The 20855-nt window shown below is 35.0% G+C and overlaps 1 protein-coding gene and 1 long non-coding RNA gene across 4 annotated transcripts; one reads left to right on the top strand and one right to left on the bottom strand.

Moving 5' to 3' along the window:
- The first annotated feature begins 1510 nt into the window (after positions 1 to 1510).
- Positions 1511 to 10845, top strand: PAB7 (poly(A) binding protein 7). Of its 2 annotated transcripts, none has more exons than XM_086573456.1 (10): positions 1511 to 1931; positions 2909 to 3027; positions 3136 to 3329; positions 3428 to 3687; positions 3785 to 3891; positions 4015 to 4204; positions 5266 to 5555; positions 5647 to 5799; positions 10125 to 10328; positions 10413 to 10845. In XM_086573456.1, exons 1-10 carry the CDS (start codon positions 1733 to 1735, stop codon positions 10608 to 10610), a joined length of 1914 nt encoding a protein of 637 aa, XP_086429582.1. In that variant the 5' UTR covers positions 1511 to 1732; the 3' UTR covers positions 10611 to 10845. The 2 variants fall into 2 exon arrangements, with proteins under 2 accessions (XP_086429582.1, XP_086429581.1); XM_086573455.1 differs by having other exon boundaries at positions 1596 to 1931; positions 10122 to 10328.
- Positions 10846 to 14715: 3870 nt separating this feature from the next.
- Positions 14716 to 17928, bottom strand: LOC147487089 (uncharacterized). Of its 2 annotated transcripts, XR_015202466.1 has the most exons (5): positions 17841 to 17928; positions 17455 to 17570; positions 17342 to 17355; positions 17010 to 17072; positions 14716 to 14843 (listed from the first exon to the last, which is right to left on the bottom strand). It is a non-coding gene; the product is annotated as an uncharacterized LOC147487089 (long non-coding RNA). The 2 variants fall into 2 exon arrangements; XR_015202467.1 differs by lacking the exon at positions 17342 to 17355.
- Positions 17929 to 20855: the final 2927 nt, after the last annotated feature.

Genomic DNA, 20855 nt, shown 5'->3' with positions numbered 1-20855 from the left:
GAAGTACTATCATTTGGAAAAACAAATTAACAAATGTATGAATATATTGGAAATGATGTTATAAGTAACAATTTTTAATCCCTTTTGTTAATATTACTTAAATCTCATATATAATATTTTAACTACTTAGTATGCTATTTTATTGTTTATTACTTTATTATTTCTTACCTTCGATTCATTTTTCTCTTGCATAATTAGCTCATGCCTCATGGTAATCCTGACTATTAACAATAATGCTTAGATGTGTTTGAGTTTATTCTATCGAAGCAATAACCAATATTTTACTTTGAGGTTATTCTTTCCAAACAATAACAAACTTTATACTTGGCTTAGCTAACAAATTTTAGTGGTAACTATGATTATAGTGTTTGTCTTTTTGTTATTTATATAGTTATCAAGAGAGCCTTTGTTTTGGTGCGAGTAAGGTTCTTGAATAAATATAAATGCATATTGTGAATCAACGGGCATTATAATTCAGCATGATTACTTCATATAAGGGTTACTGAATAAACATAATATGCATATTGTGAATCAATGGACATTAAAACTCACCAAGATTACTTCATATTTTGACAAGATCTTACTCTATAATTCTCGTGGTGATATTTGGAGACATTTCCTTGGGTTGAAAACAAATACCTAAATTTTGTAAGTATGCAATATGGGCTAAGTTTGTAAATCAAAGGACTTTGGGCTGAGATATTACTTGAACTAATTTTGTAAGTATGCAGTATGGGCTTTGTTTGAAGTGGGCTTACTTCAAAATGAAAATTCAATAGGCTTTATTTGAGTTGGACATTAGTGACGTTACTTCCATGGAAAATCCAAAAGGTAGGGCATTTTATCAAATTTGGCCTTTAAATGAACTATGGGCTTTAGTTAGTTGTATAAGTAGAAGTTGGGCTTCACAAAAATAAACTGCAAAGAAAAAGAAAAAGAAAATATTGAAAAAAAAAAAAAAAAAAAAACTATTTGTTTAATAGATTTTTTTTTAAATATACAAAAAATTAGACTTCAAAAAAATATGAAGAGGTAAATTTCAAAAAAAAAAATTGTAAAAGTAAAAATAAATTAATATCACTTTTAGTATCTTCATGCAAAAATTGATTTTATTTAACGGACTCCGTTCCCATTGAATAAAAAACAGGTCTTTTAGTCTATGGTCAATAAATTTACTGTATGAGTTTCAATATACTTTGGAAATAATATTTTTGATCAATAAATTTACTGTATGAGTTCAATATACTTTGGAAATAATATTTTTAATACATAATAATAAAATTTATAAAAACGGTCTCCGTTCGTTGAACGGGTCCAAAAATCTAGTCTAAGTACATAAATAAAGACCGAGTCACACCCAACATTTCCCTGACTCTCATTTGCCCCACTTCCCACTTCTACCCTTCCATTCCATATCTCAACACCCAAATCAACGGGTCAGAATTCCTAATAACGTAAAGATAGAACCAAATTTACCTTTTTATCCTTCTCATCACATCACATCTCCCGCGCCCATGCAAATCCACACAAACTTTCTCTCTCCAAAAAAACACAAAAAAATTTCCTTCCTTTTTTTCTTCATTAAGTTATTAAAACCAAAAGATATCAATCTTAACTAAATAAAGAAACATTAACATTTAAGCCCACACCTAAATAAAAACCAACCAAAGACAGTTTCTTTTCTTGTTTTCAGTTTTTTCATAAACTTTTTTTGTGTGTTGTGTGGTTTGCAATGGCGGTAGTAGCAACAATTACTGTACAAGCACCAGCATCACTTTACGTAGGAGACTTACATTCAGATATTAGTGATTCAAAATTATATGAAGCATTTTCTGAACTTGAAAATCTTGCTTCTGTTCGTGTTTGTCGTGATTCCATTACTGATCGTTCTCTTGGTTATGGTTATGTCAACTTCGTTTCTCCTCAAGATGGTAATTTTATTTTATTTTATTGTACATTATACATCCCCTTCTGTTGTTTTTATTGATTGCATTGTTATTTGATTGGTTTGATTTGTTGCTATTGATTTGTTAGTGGCTGGAATGGTATTTTTGTGGAAATCAAGTAGCCCCTTTTATGTTTTTTTTTTTCGTTTATAATGTTGTTTTGAATTGGATTGATTTTAATGCTGGCTGTTTTTGGATTTGGGTGTTTTATAATCGACTTTGATTTTGTTGAATATATAGATTAGATTCATTGGTTTTGTTATAATACGGCCTTAGATGGTGTTTTTGTGGAATTAAAGGGACCCTTTTTCCATTTAATCTCGATTTTATTGTTTACGAATTGGGACAATTGTAATGCTGTTTGTTCTTCTTGACTGACCGGTTTTTTCTCTCATTCATCTGATGGGGTTGTTTTCGACATGGTCATGTAACAGTCTAGGATGATTTGTTTCTCTTGTTCATATTTTAAGAAATCTTACTTTCAAGAAGGATGTATTTGAAGAAGTATACTCTTATGGGAATTGGTATATCAGTTACATGCATGTCATCAAGTAACTTTGTTAGACTGATTGTTCTTTATTGCATCTGGTCTATTATGATTTTGATTAGTCTTCCCAAGTTGTCGATGCATTTTGCCTTATTTTTGTAGGCTAATTTAATTGTATCGTTTGACAATTTTGTTAAGGTATTATGTTTGATTTCTTCTTTGCTGCATTCTTTCGTTATCAGTTGTTTTCATTACCATTCTAGCTCCTTTCCATGATTCGTCAATATCATATGTTAACTGTTCTCATGTTAGTATCTAAACTAGTAAATTGCATTAATCTACTTGGGGATTGTTGTGGTGTTTTTATATATGCTTATTCCTGAGCATCCATTCGATTTCACATCTATCTTATTTTGAGTTGTTCTTCAGTACATTTACATTTACATTTTCTTCTCTTTTCTTATTGAATCTTTAGCCATTCGTGCTATCGAGAAACTGAATCATACTCCTGTAAATGGAAAAATGATAAGAGTAATGTGGTCACATCGTGATTCAGAAGCAAGAAAGAGTGGGATTGGAAATCTTTTTGTTAAGGTACGTACAATGTTATTGTTAAATCCAGTAGAGTTTCTTGGGTAAGAGTCAGTATAGTTTATATTCAGATATTTAGGTTGTATTTCCTTTTTTCTTTTTTCTTTGCAGAACTTGAGCAGTTCGATTGATAATGTGAGGCTCCATGAAATATTTTCAAAGTTTGGCAATATTATGTCTTGTAAAGTTGCAACTACCTCTGATGGGAGAAGCAAAGGATACGGGTTTGTCCAATTTGAAACTATTGATTCTTCAGATGCTGCCATTAACAGTCTTAACAATTCTACTTTTGATGAAAAGGAAATGTATGTGCTCATCTCCTTTCACTCCATGAACTTTCTGGACAAACTTTTTATTTTTGCTTGTACAGGGTACTTACTCTTATACGTTTTGAATGATGTAGATCCGTTTGTAATTTTGTTAAAAAGACCGATCGGGCTTCATCCAGCCCAGATGTTAAATATACCAACTTGTACATGAAGAATTTGGATCAGGAACTGACAGAAGAATATTTGAAGGAGAAGTTTTCTGAGTTTGGCAGAATTACTAACTTGGTTGTCTCAAAGGATGACAATGGGAACTCAAGAGGTTTTGGATTTGTTAATTTTGATATCCCAGATGCTGCCAAAAGGGCAATGGAGGCAATGGACGGAAAACAGCTTGGTAAGTTTTAATTAATTTGTTTAGTAATTAGACTTAAGTCTTATTCCTATTGAGAATCTAATCCTTATTTTCACCTCTGTGACTTGTGGATGAGTAGGTTCTAAGGTTTTGTATGTCGCAAGGGCACAGAAACGAGCAGAACGTGAGTTGATCTTGAGACGTCAGTTTGAGGAACGGCGCAAGGAACAGATCCAGAAATATAAGGTATTCATGGCCATGCTTTGTGTGGTGGGGGGTGTGCCTATATGTGTCTTTTTGATATCATGCTTACCATTATTTTTCTCTTTTTCATTTTTTTTTATAAATTCGTTACTTTTCGCAACTCAGGGATCAAATGTGTATGTCAAAAACATTGATGATGATGCTGATGAAGATGAGTTGCGAGATCTCTTCAGTCAATGTGGGACAATTACTTCCATAAAGCTAATGCATGACGAAAAGGGCATAAGCAGGGGATTTGGGTTTGTGTGCTTCTCTACTCCTGAGGAAGCCAACAAATCTGTGGGCACTCTACATGGTAAGCCAACAAATGTATCAAATTTTCAGCCATTAGTAGCGAGTTGTTTCAAGGTTGGTGATGAGGATTCTCATAGATCGTTCTGTTCCCCAGTATGTGTTAGAGAATATCAGATTGGGTAAAGAATAGGAGGACACATTAACATATAAATAAGGGGTGGGACTGTAATACCGTGTGGGCTTCGGGTGCCTTGGTGTGCTGCCTTTGCTGCTTACACAAATTTGCTGTGTTGCATGGGTACGGGATGGAGTGTCCGGTTTGGACATGGGTACGACGATTTGGACATGGCGAGATCTGAGAATTAGGGTCTGTTTTGCTTGTGTCCGGGTATGCGATACAGAGGAAATTAGGGCGTACCCATGCAACAGAGCAAATTTGTGATAGGAGGCTACCTAGTTTGATGGGTCTATCATCTGTGTATGGTGTTGTTATGAACTTTTAACCTTGTAGGATGAATATAATGCACGTCAGATTTGAATTTTCACAGTATACAACTTGCCATCAGGTTGTGAGCACAATTCCTTTGACATGTTTCTTTCTAGGATGGATAACTTCATCCTTAGAGCACAATCCCTCAGTGGTGTTTTTTTAGGAAGTAGCTTAATTCAATAAGAATCTGACGTGTCTGTATCTCAGTCAGAGTCTCTGTTTTTGAATGATAGAGAAATTAGCTCAACCATTCATTGATACACTCATATGCACATAACGCTCAGATGGTCTTGTTAGAAAAGCCGTGGGGGAGGTGGTAATTTTTTTGATTCCTGGAAGTGTTTTTTTTTCTTAGGAAGAGTAGTTCATTGGATCCTTTGGATACCATGTATGCTCGACTATATTGTTTAATTGAATAAAAAGGAAAATTAATCTGTTGTGTCTGTGTCTTAGTCAGATTTACAGTATGTGAAGGATAAAGACATTAACTCAACCATGCATGGATACTCTTATTTTCACATAATGCTCAGATGGTCTTGTTAGAAAAGCTGTGTATGCAGGGAGGGGTTATAGTTTTCCATTTCTTGAAGTTATCTTTTCAACCTGGCAACTGAACTTTGAATATATTTCAGGGCACATGCTTCTCCGAAAGCCTTTATATGTTGCTATTGCGCAAAGAAAAGAAGATAGACAAGCACAACTGCAGCTTCAGTTTGCTCAGCGTGCTGCAGGATTGGTAGGGCCTGCTGTTTTACCGGCTGGATATCCTCCTCTTTACTACGCAACTTCTCCTGGTGTGGTTTCACAAATGACTCCCAGGCAGGGTCTTATGTATCAAACTTTGGGCATGAGACCCGGGTGGAGGCCCAACGGGTTTGTATCTTCAACGAGGCCCGCTTTTCAACCTTTGCCACATTCTGCGGTAAGTTAATATGATTGAAGCAGCAAGTGTAATCTTCAAATACTGATAAACATGAACTAAGGTTGCGTTGAATTTATTTCTTCCTTTACAGATTCCAAATGCTGCTAGACAGCAAAGGCAAAATAGGGGCAGGATGAATGGGCATTTGATGCCACATGGTGGCATTCATTCTGCACCGTTTGTGGCACAATGGCATCAACCGGCTCAGACAGCCAATTCACCAAAAGATTCCAGCAATCAGCAGGTATGTCTCAGTATTATTTTGACAAGCTGTTTTCAGTTATAAATATACAAATAGAATTGATGCCTTGGAATGTATATTTCCTGAACTTTTCATTTAGATAACCCTGGTTTCTACCTGCCTCGTCACTAGGGTTCATACTGTTGCAAATTTCTAATACATAGCAACAAATTTCTTGTGTAAACAAATATCTTACACGTAGCAACAAATATCTTTTAAAAACAAATCTCTTACATGTAGCTTCCCTTTTGTTGTTCTGGCGTAATGATAAGTACCATATAAACATTTTGTGTGTATCTTCTTGTCCCTGGTTGTATGATTGTATTGCATAAGCCCTTGGCCGCATGTTGTCTCTTCACGTAATTAAAATTAACCATGTTATTCTGTAGAAGTACAAATTTTTACTAGTGATGGAAGAAATAAGGATATTAACAGGAGAAAATGGAGAGACAGAGATTTTATTGATTGTATTTAGTAGAATTGTGAAAATTTAGAGAAAAGTTAAAATCAGCGAGTTGCTTATTTCATCATCTACATTTAATTTTCAGTACTTTAATATAGCTACTTTAATACATACTTCAGAAATAATTTTTTGTCTTTTAAAACGGACCTCTTTCTAAATTTGTTTCTTGTCCATCATAACATCCTGAAATCCTTTACGCTTATCCTATCAACACGTTTACGATGTCTTGCAAAGGAAAAACAATAGATGTTATATTATAGGAAAGTGTAAAGGAGATTGTTTTGGGAATGTATAATATCAATGGTCAGCCGGGAGCATTTTGATTTGTCAAGCAGTCTGGGGTATGGTGAGTGAGAAAAAGGTGAAAGTGATAGGGCTGGAAGTTGAACTTGTATGGTACATGATATGTTGATAGACATTACTAATGAAAAGAAAAGAACAGACTTATGTGGACTCCACAACAAGATGGATATGAGCATAGGTGTTTACGAAAATCTTTGATAGGTATTTCACTATGTTACATGGACACACCATATTTCAAGAATAATCTGTGTCGGATACATATCCACGTGTCCGTATCGGAGACACACGGACACATATTGTGTGATATACCTTAGTTTTTGATATTTCGCCGTGTCAGACACTCCGTATCACTCTGTATCTGTGTCGGATACGGACACACGTGTCCGTGTCAATGTAACTGAGGTATTTCATGTTTCTGTGATTGAATTTTAGATTTTTATTTATTTATTTTTTTTAGAAGAAGCTAGGGGTTAAGGATACCCCAACCTTTATTCATAGAATCAGCTAACTCTCGGGTACACAATTCCTTCTTTATCCTCCCTAACAATGGAATCTAGATTTGAGTCTAGGGGAGGTATAAAGTACACCACATCCATATCCGGATAGTCATAGACCTTAGACAAGTAATCGGCTGCCCTATTACCTTCTCTAAAAATATGAACTATGTTGAATGATACAAACAAAGTACTAAGACTCTTAATCTCGGCTGCTAGATTCTTGTAGTGCCGTGGCGCTTGCTCCTTCCAGTTTACAATGTTTACCGCTCTGAGGGAATCAGATGCAACTTTGATAGACCTTGTGCTGATCATAAGAGCAGCCTTTAGACCAGCAACTATTGTTTGTAGTTCCTAGTATATGATTGAAATTTGTCTTGATCTGCCATTGTAAGCCACCTTCACTTGACCCGCTTCATCTTTGATCAGTCCACCATATCTCGCTATATTATCCTTTACTGAACCATCTGAGTTAAGCATATACTCACTGACTGCTGGTCTTATCCAACTACACCACCTAGTTTCCTTCTGCTGGTATCTTGGGGAGATACCCAACCTTTGTAGTAGTATTCTCAACTGGATAGTGTCAGGCATTTTTTTTTTTTTTTTTGCTCGGTAAAGATGAAATCTCATTAAATATGAAAAGAAAGTAGGCCGAGAAAGCCTACTATTACAAAGAAACAACCTAAAACTAAAAACATAGCCACAGGAGGCTAACCCGAGAACTACAAATTATTCTACTTCTAAATACAAAAGTCTATCCTATCTCACCACAAAATACTCAAAAGGGATACTCCTAAACTCTTTAAAAATCTTAGACCACTGAAATAATAGAGCCTTAATAGATATGATAATCTCCTGCTTAGATGCGGAAATGCCTTCAAAGTGTCATTTGGCCAAGTATTCCTTCATGGTGTAGGTTAAATTTTTGCTAACCTCTTTTGCTGTCCTGACCTAACTCTTTAGTCTTCTCCTGTTCCTTTCACATTAAATGGCATGTACAACAGCACAAATCAAGGCCTTAACTACTTCTGAGAACATCGAGTTGTATCTACACAACCTCAAAAGGTAGGTCCATTCTTCTCGTGAACTAAGGACCGTCTTTGGTAAACCAATACTATCTTTCATTGCTTCCCAGACAGCCTTCGAGAATTGGCAGTCGAAGAAAAGGAGTGAGGTACTCTCCTCATGAGAGTTGCAGAAGATGCATTTCGACTGAGAGAGGATCTTCTTCTGCACCAACCTGTTTTGGGTAGGCAAGCATCCAACGAAGGCTTGCCAAGTAGTAAAGGAATGTTGTGGAACCGAGAACTTTTCCCACACCAATTTGAACCATTTTACCTTTGGTCTGATGTTCTTAATGACGGCATATGCTGACTTGACACTGAATTCCCCTGTACTGCTCGGTCCCCATATAACACTGTCATTGTCTAAGAAAGAGTTAATAATGTAGATCTGACTGGCGGAAGCTTCAGTTTACTAGAATCTACACTTTAATTGAAACACAATTTAAAGAAGACCTAAAATCACTCTTTTATTGAATCTCTCAATCACAAATCACACACATAAACACAACTACTTAAACCCTAACTACAAGCCCGTTATTTAAACTAAACCTAGAAAGTATAAACCAATAGTAACACGACATGTGTCACAACTACTAATGGACTCGAACCATGGGTTTGGACTCAACTAAGGGGCGCACGCCCATAAAATGTAGAGGGAATATAGGTGCACACCTATGTCTTCAAAGCAACAAACTCATGTTCTACATCAGTTAATCTCAGTTCGCATAATTAGGTCCTTAACTTCACCATCAGGTAGCCCTTGTATCACATAGTTCCACTGGTTGTCTTCTATGATGACACTAACCTTTGCATTATCTGGGATAATTTCTCCTAGACTGGCTCGAGCATTGGCCATATGGATTAAAGGAATAGAGTGGCACCAAGGGTCATGCCAGTTTTCATGTCTGTAGTTTTCATAGATATTATTAAATACAAGAAGCCTCCTAGTGTCTGTAGTTTTCATGTGATCCTGGGTACATCTGAATAGGATCAGTTCTAGGTGTTGCATGATGTACTCTATGTACGTAGGCTTTGGTTGGCCAATCGAATTTGGGATCCATTGAAAGCAAAAGAAAGTAAGCATATTGGTAATTGAGGAAGAAGATGAACCCCAGGAGCACGGAAATGGAAAACATTTTCTGTATGCATTTCAAGGGAAGGGAACTCTTTTCCAAGTAAAGGGGATTTTTCATCCGTTCTTAGATGAACAGAGCAGAAGTTGTAAGGTGTCCTCTTCTTGTTCAACATTCTCTCCCTCTTGATTGTTCATGGAATCCTTTTCAGTAACCAAAGAGAACTTAGTATATTTAAATGTTAGGAGTGGTCACCAACTAGCATTTTTTTTCTATAATGGGCTCTTTTCCATTATAGACTAGTGGATTCCCAGGCCAGTTTACCCTGAAGACTAGGTCTGGGTCTTAATTTAGGCATTATTGGTGGGGCTTTCTGGGCTATGTGTGATTTGGTAGAACAGTGTAACCCTAGTTGCAAACCTTTTCATCACCCCCAACATTGATAAAGTTATGGAGATATAGATAATCTTCTTGGACTATGAGCGTAGTTGTGAAATAGATTTAGGTTATTGGATCCTCTTCCTGGTGAGCCACCACACCGCTGACCAAAATTATTTAGTTATTCTATAGTTCTACTCTCTTTTGTGAACTCATCTATGTCTGCAGCTTCTCATGCCAACTGTATTTACTCTGAGATATAGTGTAGAATCGTAATTTTATTGATGCTCTACTGTTTATTCTGTTTCTGTCTTTTGTTATTTAAATTCAGACTCTGATTGGGTATTAAGTTTACTATTTGGTTATGCAAATATTAAGCTTTGCCGATGCACTTAACTACTTAAGTGGCTCATGCTTGGAGTAAATACTATCACTGTAGCTAATGACTCTGCTCTACCTTTCTGCAATTGCTGCTAATATTTTCCTTTTTTATTGAACAAGACTTTTCTCTTTTCCTTTGTGTTTTACACAATTTCTTGTGTAACAGCAGGGTGGTCAGGCAAAGGATGTAGCAAATGGGCATCCACGTGAGATGAATAATGGATCTGCAGTCTCGTCTGCTGCTTCTAACTCATCAGTTGGATCTGGTTCCCAAGAAGTGGAGATGTTGAGCAGCTTGTTGTCTGCTGCTTCCCCTCAACAGCAGAAAAACATATTAGGCGAGCGTCTCTATCCTCTTGTCGAAAAGCTACAGGTAACATTAGTGTACAGAAGCTTTAATTTCTGCTTGAGCTTTACAAGCTTTCATATTAATGTGAAGATGCTTATGCGTTTGCAGTTTGATCTTGCTTCAAAGATCACTGGGATGATTTTGGAGATGGACAACACAGAATTGATTTTGCTGTTGGATTCTCCCGAGTCGTTAGCTGCTAAAGTCGATGAAGCAGTGCAGGTGCTCAAGCGTTCTAAGACTAAAGCTGCTGGACAAGAAGTCCTCCATCCCAATTATTTATCCACCGAAGTTGCTGTCAATTAGGATGGCAGTTGGCTTTAACAAACATTTTTGCCTGCAGATGAGGGTTATGGGTTGAAGTTCAGGATTATTAATTTTTCTAGTGGTGACAATTAGAACAAATTTTCCGTCTATTAGGATTTCTCTGTAGTATTAAGAGCATAATTTCAAGACCATCTTTTGCATTCTTGCGCTTGGATCTTTTGGAATTCACACAAAAATATTGGTATTGAATATTAAAGGAGAATTTTAAAGACAATATCCGTATGCTCTTTTGCCTGTTCTTGGGCAGGTTTAGATTTTTATTCCTATTAAAGTTGATGGTTATAATTCTTGTCGGTTCTCCCTTTTCGTCCCATCATCGCGACCTTGTGAATAGTCAATAGTCATATGGTTGGGTTCTTGTAGAGAGTTTTCCTTAGAGTGTTGCATCTCCTAGTGTTTGCCTGGGCAGTCTCGAACTCCTGTAATTGTTCAAGCTCGATCTTTGAGGCCAATGTCACTATTTGTATTTTTTTTTTAATTTATTTATTTTCATAACAATCAAACTTCATGCAATATCACAAACTTGCAAATACAGTATTGAAAGAAAATGCAATTCGAGTTCGTACTTCACAAAGTATTGTGTAAAATGGTGTAAGTTTCAATAGAGTTCACATATTTAAATAAGATAGAAATGAAAATTTGAAGGCATCGCCATGGCTTCAAGTATTCTTCAATTCAACCTACTGAAACCGAAGAATAATATGGTTCCATACTTCACGATGCCATCAAAGTTTCAGTAATTGGACATTTGGACATAGGAAGCAAAATCATTGTGCATCAATAATATGCTCAAGGGCATGGGTTCCCTTTCACCATTTCGTGACCATAATTCCTCTATTGACATCCATCAGAAACCGGAAAATACATTGGTGCTTCACACATGCTCTAATGGAGACTTGGAAGTGCATTCGGAAGCCAACCTTGTGTGATCCATGATAGTAAGCACACATGCCGGTAAGTGGACATTAGTAATTAACCTAGAGCTTCATTTCCTCTTGAAATAATAAAGCTTTTCATAATTGTATGTTCTAACACACGCTCTGGCCACTTTTTTTTTTTTTTGTTTTTAACACATTAGGAATTATGAAGAGATTAGGAAACTACTCATTCATCATGTTTAGTCTCAAGTCAACTTGGCCAAAATTGTGACCTTTAATAGGTACGATACAATAACTTGTTGCATAGATCTTTCACAAATAGCTTTCTGCACATCATCTAAGCCTTAGCTTTACTGAAGAGTAAAAAAGTAAGATGCAGGTTGTAGAATAGTATTTAAGATTTGCTTCAATCAATGTGCTCCAACAATGCATTGTCTCTAAACTAATCGATCTAACAACCCATTAAGAGACCAGGTTCAAGGTTTGCCCTTCCATCCCCCAAAGAAACAGTTAAACTATACTGAAATTTATTCCTTGTAAAGCTTTTCCAAGTTTATTATATCAAAACTTCACATGTCAAAAGCGTGCGAGAGACATTCAAAATCGACCATCATCAAATAAGAAGGTCCTATATTTTGGTAAAATCAATACAACCACGTTAGAAAATTAAACAATCCTACTCAATAGTAGTTTCAATTTAGAAAGTTGAGAGTAACAGTTCATAAAAACCAATGCCACCTATAGAAGAATGTTGGCATTCTTTTGATATCAATATTATTTCTTGGTTATAGGTAAGGGAAAATTCCATTCATTGGCGGGGGAAAATCAACTAACAAATAAAGACGAAGAGATTTTTGCACCTCGCAAAGTTTTCCTCCTATAATAACAATTGCAAAATAATGCACATTCACAAAATGTTCACAAAGAGGCTTGGAGACTTGCAGAAAGTGCACTTTGACAAAATGTATAACACCCCGTTTATTTTCTTTATATTTTTCCCTATTTATTAGGGTTTAAAAAATAATAATAATATTAAAAAAAAAGAAAAGAAAAGAAAAGGATAAAGATAAAATAAGATAAAAACGTGGGAGAGTTAGAGGGGTTTGGTTACAACCGAACCCTCCCTCTTTGTTAGTATTTTTTTCTGGTTTTTGAAATACAAGAGAAAAACAAAAGGAGACGTAAAGAGTGAAAAGAGGGAGATAGAGTGCTACTGCCATGAGAGTGGTAAAGAGAAGGTTTCGAAGGAGAAAAACTATCTTAATGACGGTTTTCGAGTTCGCCTGATTTCGAGTTTGTTACGTAAACTAACGTTTTTGCTTTTCGATTAATTCCGGTGAGTAGTCTAAACTTGCTTAATTCTTTTGAAATTTTATTGCTTATTAGATGTTTGGTATCAGAGCATATGTTAGCCTAGAATGAGAAGGTCTAGGTGATCTTCGGATTGTGGTAATAGGTGGTAAGAGTGTTTCTTTTTGGTGTTAAGTTTCCTTGTTGTTTTCATGTTTGTTTTGTTCTCATTTTGGATTTTGGTCTTATACATTGTTTTTAAAGGGTGGTGCATCGCATTATGTGGATTTGTATCTATGTATGTCTACATGTAAGATTATACGATATTGTATACGTGTATTCCTTTTAAGGTGTGTATACTTAGGTATACACTTATATCTCTTTTCTGATATTTGTTTACTATGCCCTTTGGGTGCAAGCTATAAATAACGTGTTTAATTAATTTTGCTTGCATGTTTTAGATTATTTCTTGAAGCTTAGTTGTTGGGATATAATCCGTTAACTTTAGACTCTATAAAATTTATTGTTTGGCCTAGTGTTTGTTTGGTGAATCTACATTCTTTTCTAGAATCTGCTCGGGACGAGATTCCTTTAAGGTATGTATATTATAACACACCGTTTATTTTCTTTATATTTTCCCCTATTTATTAGGGTTTAAAAAGTAATAATAATATTAAAAAGAAAAGAAAAGGATAAAGATAAAATAAGATAAAAATGTGGGAGTGTTAGAGGGGTTTGGTTACAACCGAACCCTCCCTCTTTGTTAGTGTTTTTTTATGGTTTTGAAATACAAGAGAAAAACAAAAAGAGATGTAAAGAGTGAAAAGAGGGAGATGGAGTGCTACTGCCTTGAGAGTGGTAAAGAGAAGGTTTTGAAGGAGAAAGACTATCTTAACGCCGGTTTCGAGTTCGCCTGTTTTCGAGTTTGTTACGTAAACTAGCATGTTCGCTTTTCGATTAATTCCGGTGAGTAGTCTAAACTTGCTTAATTATTTTGAAATTTTATTGTTTGATTATTACATAATTTGTAGTAGTTATGCATTTTATTTAATGGATTTGGAGATTTAAAAAGGTATTAATTAATTTTATCAAATTCATATATTATATATTATACTAGGGATTGCCCGTGCCTTCGGCACGAATACTCTTTATGGATTTGTGTAGACTAAATAAGCTACTACATGCATGTGGTGTTTGATTGTCAAATGAAACTTTTAAAATCTAATCTCCAACATTTCCATTTGAAGTAGATGTTTGAAAGTGCTGGGAGGCCTAAGAGCCTCTTAGATAGACGTTCGGTTTGAAGTCGTCCCTCTTCTATAAAACCAAAAACACATTCTAATCTTGAATAGGTTATCTACCATGGTTAGAGAAGTTAAGCAAGGTACTTTACAATTAAGAGATGGCTGCTAGTGAGTAGAATTTAGAAGGTCTATTATCTCAAAATTTAAACTGAGAAAAAACTTGCAATTAACAGATGCACTAATAGTAATCAGTTGCGCTATTTGTTTCTACACATCCGTGATGAACTGGGAGGTACTTATCTACCATGCCCAATAGATCGCATTCCAACCCAACCTTCAGTATTGAAAAGAAGAAATAACCTTTAATCCCAATCAAATTTTAACAATAGTCTCTCATAATAATAATGTAATACCAAAGAAAGAATGATTTACCATTGGGAATGGGAAATGATCTTTACTGTAAGAGAACCCATAGAAAAAATGTTGTCTAAATTGCCATAACCAAGTTGATCACGACAACAATGCATATGATAAAAGAGACATTTACAACTCTCAAAAACCAATTATCACAATAAATTATTATAGGTACAACGTCCTTCGTTTAATACGATAAAAGAATTACAAAGAATCTTCAAACTTTCAATTCTGCTTAGCTTAGCTATAAGAAAACCACTGGTTTCTCTTTAGTACCACCAGCTTGCATAACCAAATTATTATTATTCCATGAAGTCCATGAGCGACTATGCCTACATTTCATGATTTCAACAGCTTGAACAATAACTTACACACCCTTTTCAAACCTGCAGTAAAAACATATAATGATGTTAGCTTAGACATGGTTTAACCATGCAAATATTGTTGCTTCTAATAAGGACTGCTTAGTTTGAGTAAATCTGGGAGATATACCATCCAAATATGTAAAGTAAAGTAAAGAGAATCCAATGAAATGAGAGCAAGTAGAGCAAGGCATCTAAGCTCTACTGCTTGCTCTCCTTCATATCGAGGATTAACTTATCTCCCTTTGCTTGTTTTCTACCACTAGAAAATTCAACTATAGAAAGAACTTTGAGGGTTGGATATATATTTAAGTCTAATTAAGCAAAAGTAAGTCCAAACAATTGTTGGGGATTATACCAATACCAATCGATTCCCCACTATACAGATAACTTGTATATATATGAACTCAATTCAACTCCGGACAAAATCTAAATATCAACTACAACTTATACTAACATGCCCAACTCGCTAAACAACTATTAACAACAGATAATAATGTAAAGCAATAAAAGCAAACCACAATACAAAGATTTACCGTGGTTCGGCCAATGGTACCTACTTCCACAAGAGCTAGTCCTTTATAAAGTGGGAAGGAAGATTACAATCTCTCCTTTCAGTCTCTCACCTTACTAGATCACTCTTATCTCTTTACAGGGTTGTATCTCTGTAAAGGTTATCTCTCAATCTTGATAGCTTTCAAGATTGGGTTTCTCTCTCTTTGTTTTAGTATGGATTCCAATCCTTCTGACTTGTTAGGTTAGGTTTTCCAAAACCTTGATTTTTGGTTTTATCTCCAAAAACCAAATTTCGCAGGTACTGTAGCAAAAGCCCACGAAATTAGACCTGGGCGCGGGCGCACCCTCTTTGAGCGCGGGCGTGCGGGCGCGCTCAACGTACTGGAGTCTGAGCGCGGGTCGCGCCCCATATGAGCACGGGTCGCGCCTAGCATACTGGAACCTGAGCGCGAGTGCGCCCTATCTGAGCGCGGGCGCGCTCTGACTTGTGCGATGCCGAATTCGCCCCGTTTCTCTCCAGCTCTGTTTTCTCTCCTCATGTGAGGGATAACTCCAACAACAATATTATTATTGCATCATTCAGGGGTACCACACATCATTTCGTTATTATTTATGTAACCAAAGAATCTACACATTCAATGACTAAAGTTTAAAATCACAACAAAGCATCCGAGCGAGTATCACCAAATGGTAGCCAATACATCAATCTTAGATAGTTATAAGATGTAAATGTATGAAAATGTATATTGAACAGTAAATTAGTATTTAGTGGGTGTTAGTAGTGGGTTACTGGACACTTACTAAAAAAGGTATACAAACATATACCTGGTTAAGAAGCGCGACTACGTAATGACCATTTAAACACAAGATTAAGCAATCTAGAAAATATGATAAAAGTTTCACACGTCACCCTCCATGGAAATGCCCCCGAATGGAGTACTAATGATTGCAAGAAATAAAATGACGACCATTACCCAAATCAGTTATCCTCGGATCTCGATTCCTCAAAATGAAAATTTTGCTATCAGCAAAGTTCAAAGTTAAATAAGCATAAAAAATGAGTGGTTAACATAAGATATTAAGATTATCATGTTAAGCATATAAAATCGAAAGAATAAGTTGAGCGCAAAATGAAAATACCGAAATCGTTAACTTCATAACAGTAGGTTCGGAATTCATATAGAAAATCAAGTAAAAAGGCTACACGACTACACCACTTAAAGCAACAAAGAAGTTGTAGTCAAGCCAAATTTTGAGTGGCTAGAGAGAAGCAATGTAATTCTCCTAATTTAATTAACATTATTCAAAAAGTATCGGAATATACATTGAACACACTGAATGAGGCCTATTATTGACCAACTATCATTTTGCTACTTCACTTTTGTAGGACTTCGTCATGGTAAACCCAGTGTTACCTTAGTTCGAATTTGTTCTAGCCTTGTAGGACTTTTGTAGGACTTCGTCTGATGCTATCCTAGCCTTGCATGCAAGCTTCAGTAACTTATAGATCGAGTATTCAAAAACATGTAAGAGTATTCGAATATAACTATTTCAATTGGAGAAAATATAGAAGCGAAGGTCAAATTGTCTAACCATTTCCTATTGGTAGGTTTTTCAATTGTTGTTGTCTTAAATTGGAAAACAAAGATCAATATATATGACTGTAACACATACCTAACTCGCCGAGATTAGCCAGAAGAGGTTCAATAAGTCTTTCTTTATTTTCTTCCTTCCTTTCTAAACACAAAGCAATAAATAAAAACAAAACACCATATTAAATGTTATTCAGCAACAATGCTAAAAACTCTATTCCACCAAATCATCTACTGTTACCCCATTCCCATTACTTAAATAGATTACAAAAGAGTACCGCCAATTGACAAAATGACTCAATTAGAGTAATCATCGACTCTTCCAGTTTTTTGCTATTCTTAATTCGTTCGCCAATAAACCAATTAAAGTAGAAAGAAAATTAGAGAGTATGAGAGATGAGATAGGGAAATTACCTGAGAGCGGAGGGCTTTACAATTGAAAAATATAACAATGAAGAAAGAGGAAAAAATCATAAAGAAAAGAGGAGATAAGATGTGAACCTAAAACATTAAGAAGAACCACATACCAGTCAAGCTTCCTTGTTGCATTGCAATAGCTCTAAAGGCACCTATATTAAAGGTTGCATCACCCTAAGATGCACCCAGAGGCTCTTAGCAAATAGATTATATTTTCTTTGAATTCCTGAAAAAAAAGATCAACATCAATTTTTTTATTTTTTTGGTAACATCAAAACTGAAAACACATCAAAGATCAATTTACATATTGAAATTCCATGATTAAGTTTCCACTGTCTAATACGAATATAGAAATGACACCCTTCAAAAAGTTAAATTGATGCACAGAACCCCAAATCGATAAGGTAACAACCTCAAAATCTAACACAAAAAGGAAATTACCAAGAGATGTGCAAAGTACACAAAAATAAAAACTATATAACCCAAACTTATTTACCATTGAGTTTATGTTGCTACAGATATCCAACTTTCACTTATTAATGTGGAAATCCCCAAATAGAAGAAGCGCAAAACTGCAAATTAAATAGGAACGCATATTAGAAATCTCCAATCTCTGTTGAAAAATTTATATTTTAAATTGCAATATATTAAAATGCATTAAAAATTTTGTCACAAAGAAACCTATATATTATAGAGATCCGCCGGTATATTAGTGAGAATTGTGACATACAATTTAACACAATTCCAGTAAGCATAAAAAACTAACGACAATGATTCTTACTAATTCACAAATATATAATGAAAACAATAACTACCATTTTCGACGCAATTAGATATATATATATATATATGATTGCAAAACTGGAAAAGAGTTTGGGATTCAATAACCTTTTTCAGGGGTTTAGTTCCTCCCCCACCAGGAAAGAATGCCAACTGCTGCAACAATTCCTATTAAATCAAAAGAATCAAGGATTAATTAATATAAGAACAAACAAACAGAATTATAAAGCTACAAAGAGGTAAATAGAAATTTTTCGAAAGATATTTGTTCTTATCGAAGTCGTTTAAGTACTCTTACCAAAGAAGAACTACATGTTTTGAGACTGAAGAGTCAAAGATAAAATTAAAGAATCATTTTGCTTGAGAGAGATGGAGGAAGATAGCTTAATGGTGAAATGGGGAGAGAGCCAGAGAGGAGTATTCAATTCAAATTTGCGTTTTTCTTTTATGAGCACCTATCATAAATGGATACTAAATGGTTTCTATTAATTAATTTTGGTAACTGAAGCTAAAGTGAGTTAACATGGGCTATTAATGGGCTATTAAGGGAAATTAAACACAATTTTAGAAAGGTGCCAAACCCAATTTAGGACATTGCTTTAAACAACCTTGCTTTAAGCCGCTTTTGACCGTCAGACTCTTCTTTTCAAAAAACCCAATTTGTATTATGCGTTATTTAGAAGCCCAAGCGTAATAATTCATTTACAAACCATTTAATTTATTTATAAAATATTTAGTTCATTAATTAATATTTTTAAATGGTATTGAAAAAGAGTTTCAAAATGTTTTAGATCGTACATCTGCCCCAATCTAACTCAGATCTCCAGACGATCCCGACCACTCTTTGTCTTGCCATTGTATTTTATTATAATATATGTTACTTAGCAAGGTTGACAATTTGACATACTGTTCTTCTGTCGCAAGGTTCACAGTTGCTTGATAAAAAAATTTCATGGATTGTTAAGTGGTATTTGGTAGTCTGCAAGATGTTGATTGCTTTGAATGGTTTATTAGAACCTTTGGATTGTTTAAAAAGTTGTCTAAAGCTACGTTAAAAATCTTATAGATTACTATTTTAACTAAAAGGTATTGTTTGATTTTGATGCATGAGATAAGTACAGACGCCAAGATTCCCTTGTTGATATACGTGTTTTGATGGGTATTTTCCATGTTAGTTTCCTGTTAGCAAATTTCACATGCTAGTTTCTGGTGGTGGGTTCTCTAACTTCCTTTTTGTTATATATATATATATAGTCTAATTTGTGGCTAAGAATTGTTAACTTCAATTAAACAGGAATGTGTGGATTTGGTTATTAAATTAAAATAAGTCATGATATATGATTTCCATGCATGGGAGAAACGGGTTTTGAATACCAGGAGGTACAACACCCTTTGTATTTCTCCCCACCTAATAATTTGCAAGGTTATAAGTCTGACTTTAATGTGCCGCGTGAGCATAGCCTATCTATTAGTTTTGAACCATTTTCTTGGTGTATAAGGATATGAACACGAACCCTTCTATTAAATTTGATAAGTACTCAAATGGGCATACATTTTGTTCCAATATTGGTGCGTGTTGTTTGGTCCTGTTCAAGTCATAAATTTTGTCTGATTTGGAGACGAATTTCAATGTGTTTAGAGATTAATTTTGGTTTTCTTTAAAGCTTGTTAAGTAAGTGTTATCTGCCCTATTTCAAACTCAAAAAGCCCCATAGCATTTAGGTTTGGAATTGAGTTTTCACATAGTTAGGTTCAGATTCAAACTCTCGCCAAAACATAAAAAAGTGAGTTTTCTGAGCAAACCAATTGGTCTTGTTGCATTCCGAGGTCTGTGGAGATAGATATAATGTTTGGAAGTTTGGTTGATAAAAGCGGTCGGCCAGAAATCAGTTTCAAGACTGTGTTCAAGTCCAGTTTTAAAATAGTTAGGGTGAGAGTTAGAATTTTTATGAAACATAAAATAGTAAGATTTGGAAGTCTGATTTCTATTACAATTGGCCTCATCACATTCGAAGGCCTGTGGAATTAATTATGGCAACTGGAAGTTTGACTGGCAGAAAACACTGAGTCAAAAATCAGTTTCTGCGCACTGTGTTTGAGCCTAGTTTTGGCACATTTAGAATGTGATTGAGTATTTTTGTAAAACATAAGAAAGTAAGTTCTGTGTGTTAGATTTTCAACAAAAAAAGTCTCAATGCATTTGGATACCTGTGAAAAGAGTTGTGTCATTCGGAAGATAGTCCGTCAGAAATTTAGTTTGCTGAAAATTAGGGATTTTTACCGTTTTCGACCTAAGTTTTCTTCTTGATGGGCTGAGGTTGGGACTTTGAGTTCTACATGAAAACGTAGGTCTACATACCCTAGTTTCTAAATAATTAAGTTACATTTCATTTGGATGACTATAGAAAAATTTATTGCTTTGACAAGTTGGCTAGAAAACCTACCGTGTTATCCTTTATGTGCATGAACCTGTTTTGGGAAATATGTCTAGTAATGAACTAAGATTCTCTTAAACTCTTCTTGGGTGTTTTATATAGTGTTTGTAGCCTACTTTTATGCTGTGGTTTTATTTAGAACCGAGATGCATGGTTCGTAAGATCATTTTTTTTAGAATCAAAAGTAGAGAAATATCCATTTGTGAGTTTTTGGATTTAGTGTATCTCTGGGTATGAAACTTTACGTATATGATTATGGGAGTATTTGAAACTTATTGTATGTGATTTTATATAGT

This window comes from Coptis chinensis, chromosome 7 (assembly GCF_015680905.1).
Source record: "Coptis chinensis isolate HL-2020 chromosome 7, ASM1568090v1, whole genome shotgun sequence".
Taxonomy (NCBI): Eukaryota; Viridiplantae; Streptophyta; class Magnoliopsida; order Ranunculales; family Ranunculaceae; genus Coptis; species Coptis chinensis.
Note: the sequence above shows the minus strand (reverse complement) of the source record. Positions and strands in the feature narration are given on the sequence as shown.

What these genes read in the sequence shown, in the direction of transcription:
- PAB7 (XM_086573455.1), top strand. Translation starts at nt 1,733, where the DNA reads ATGGCGGTAGTAGCAACAATTACTGTACAAGCACCAGCATCACTTTAC. An exon ending in TTGGAAATCTTTTTGTTAAG is followed by an intron (nt 3,028 to 3,135) that starts GTACGTACAATG and finishes TTTTCTTTGCAG; the next exon opens with AACTTGAGCAGTTCGATTGA. An exon ending in ATCTGTGGGCACTCTACATG is followed by an intron (nt 4,205 to 5,265) that starts GTAAGCCAACAA and finishes AATATATTTCAG; the next exon opens with GGCACATGCTTCTCCGAAAG.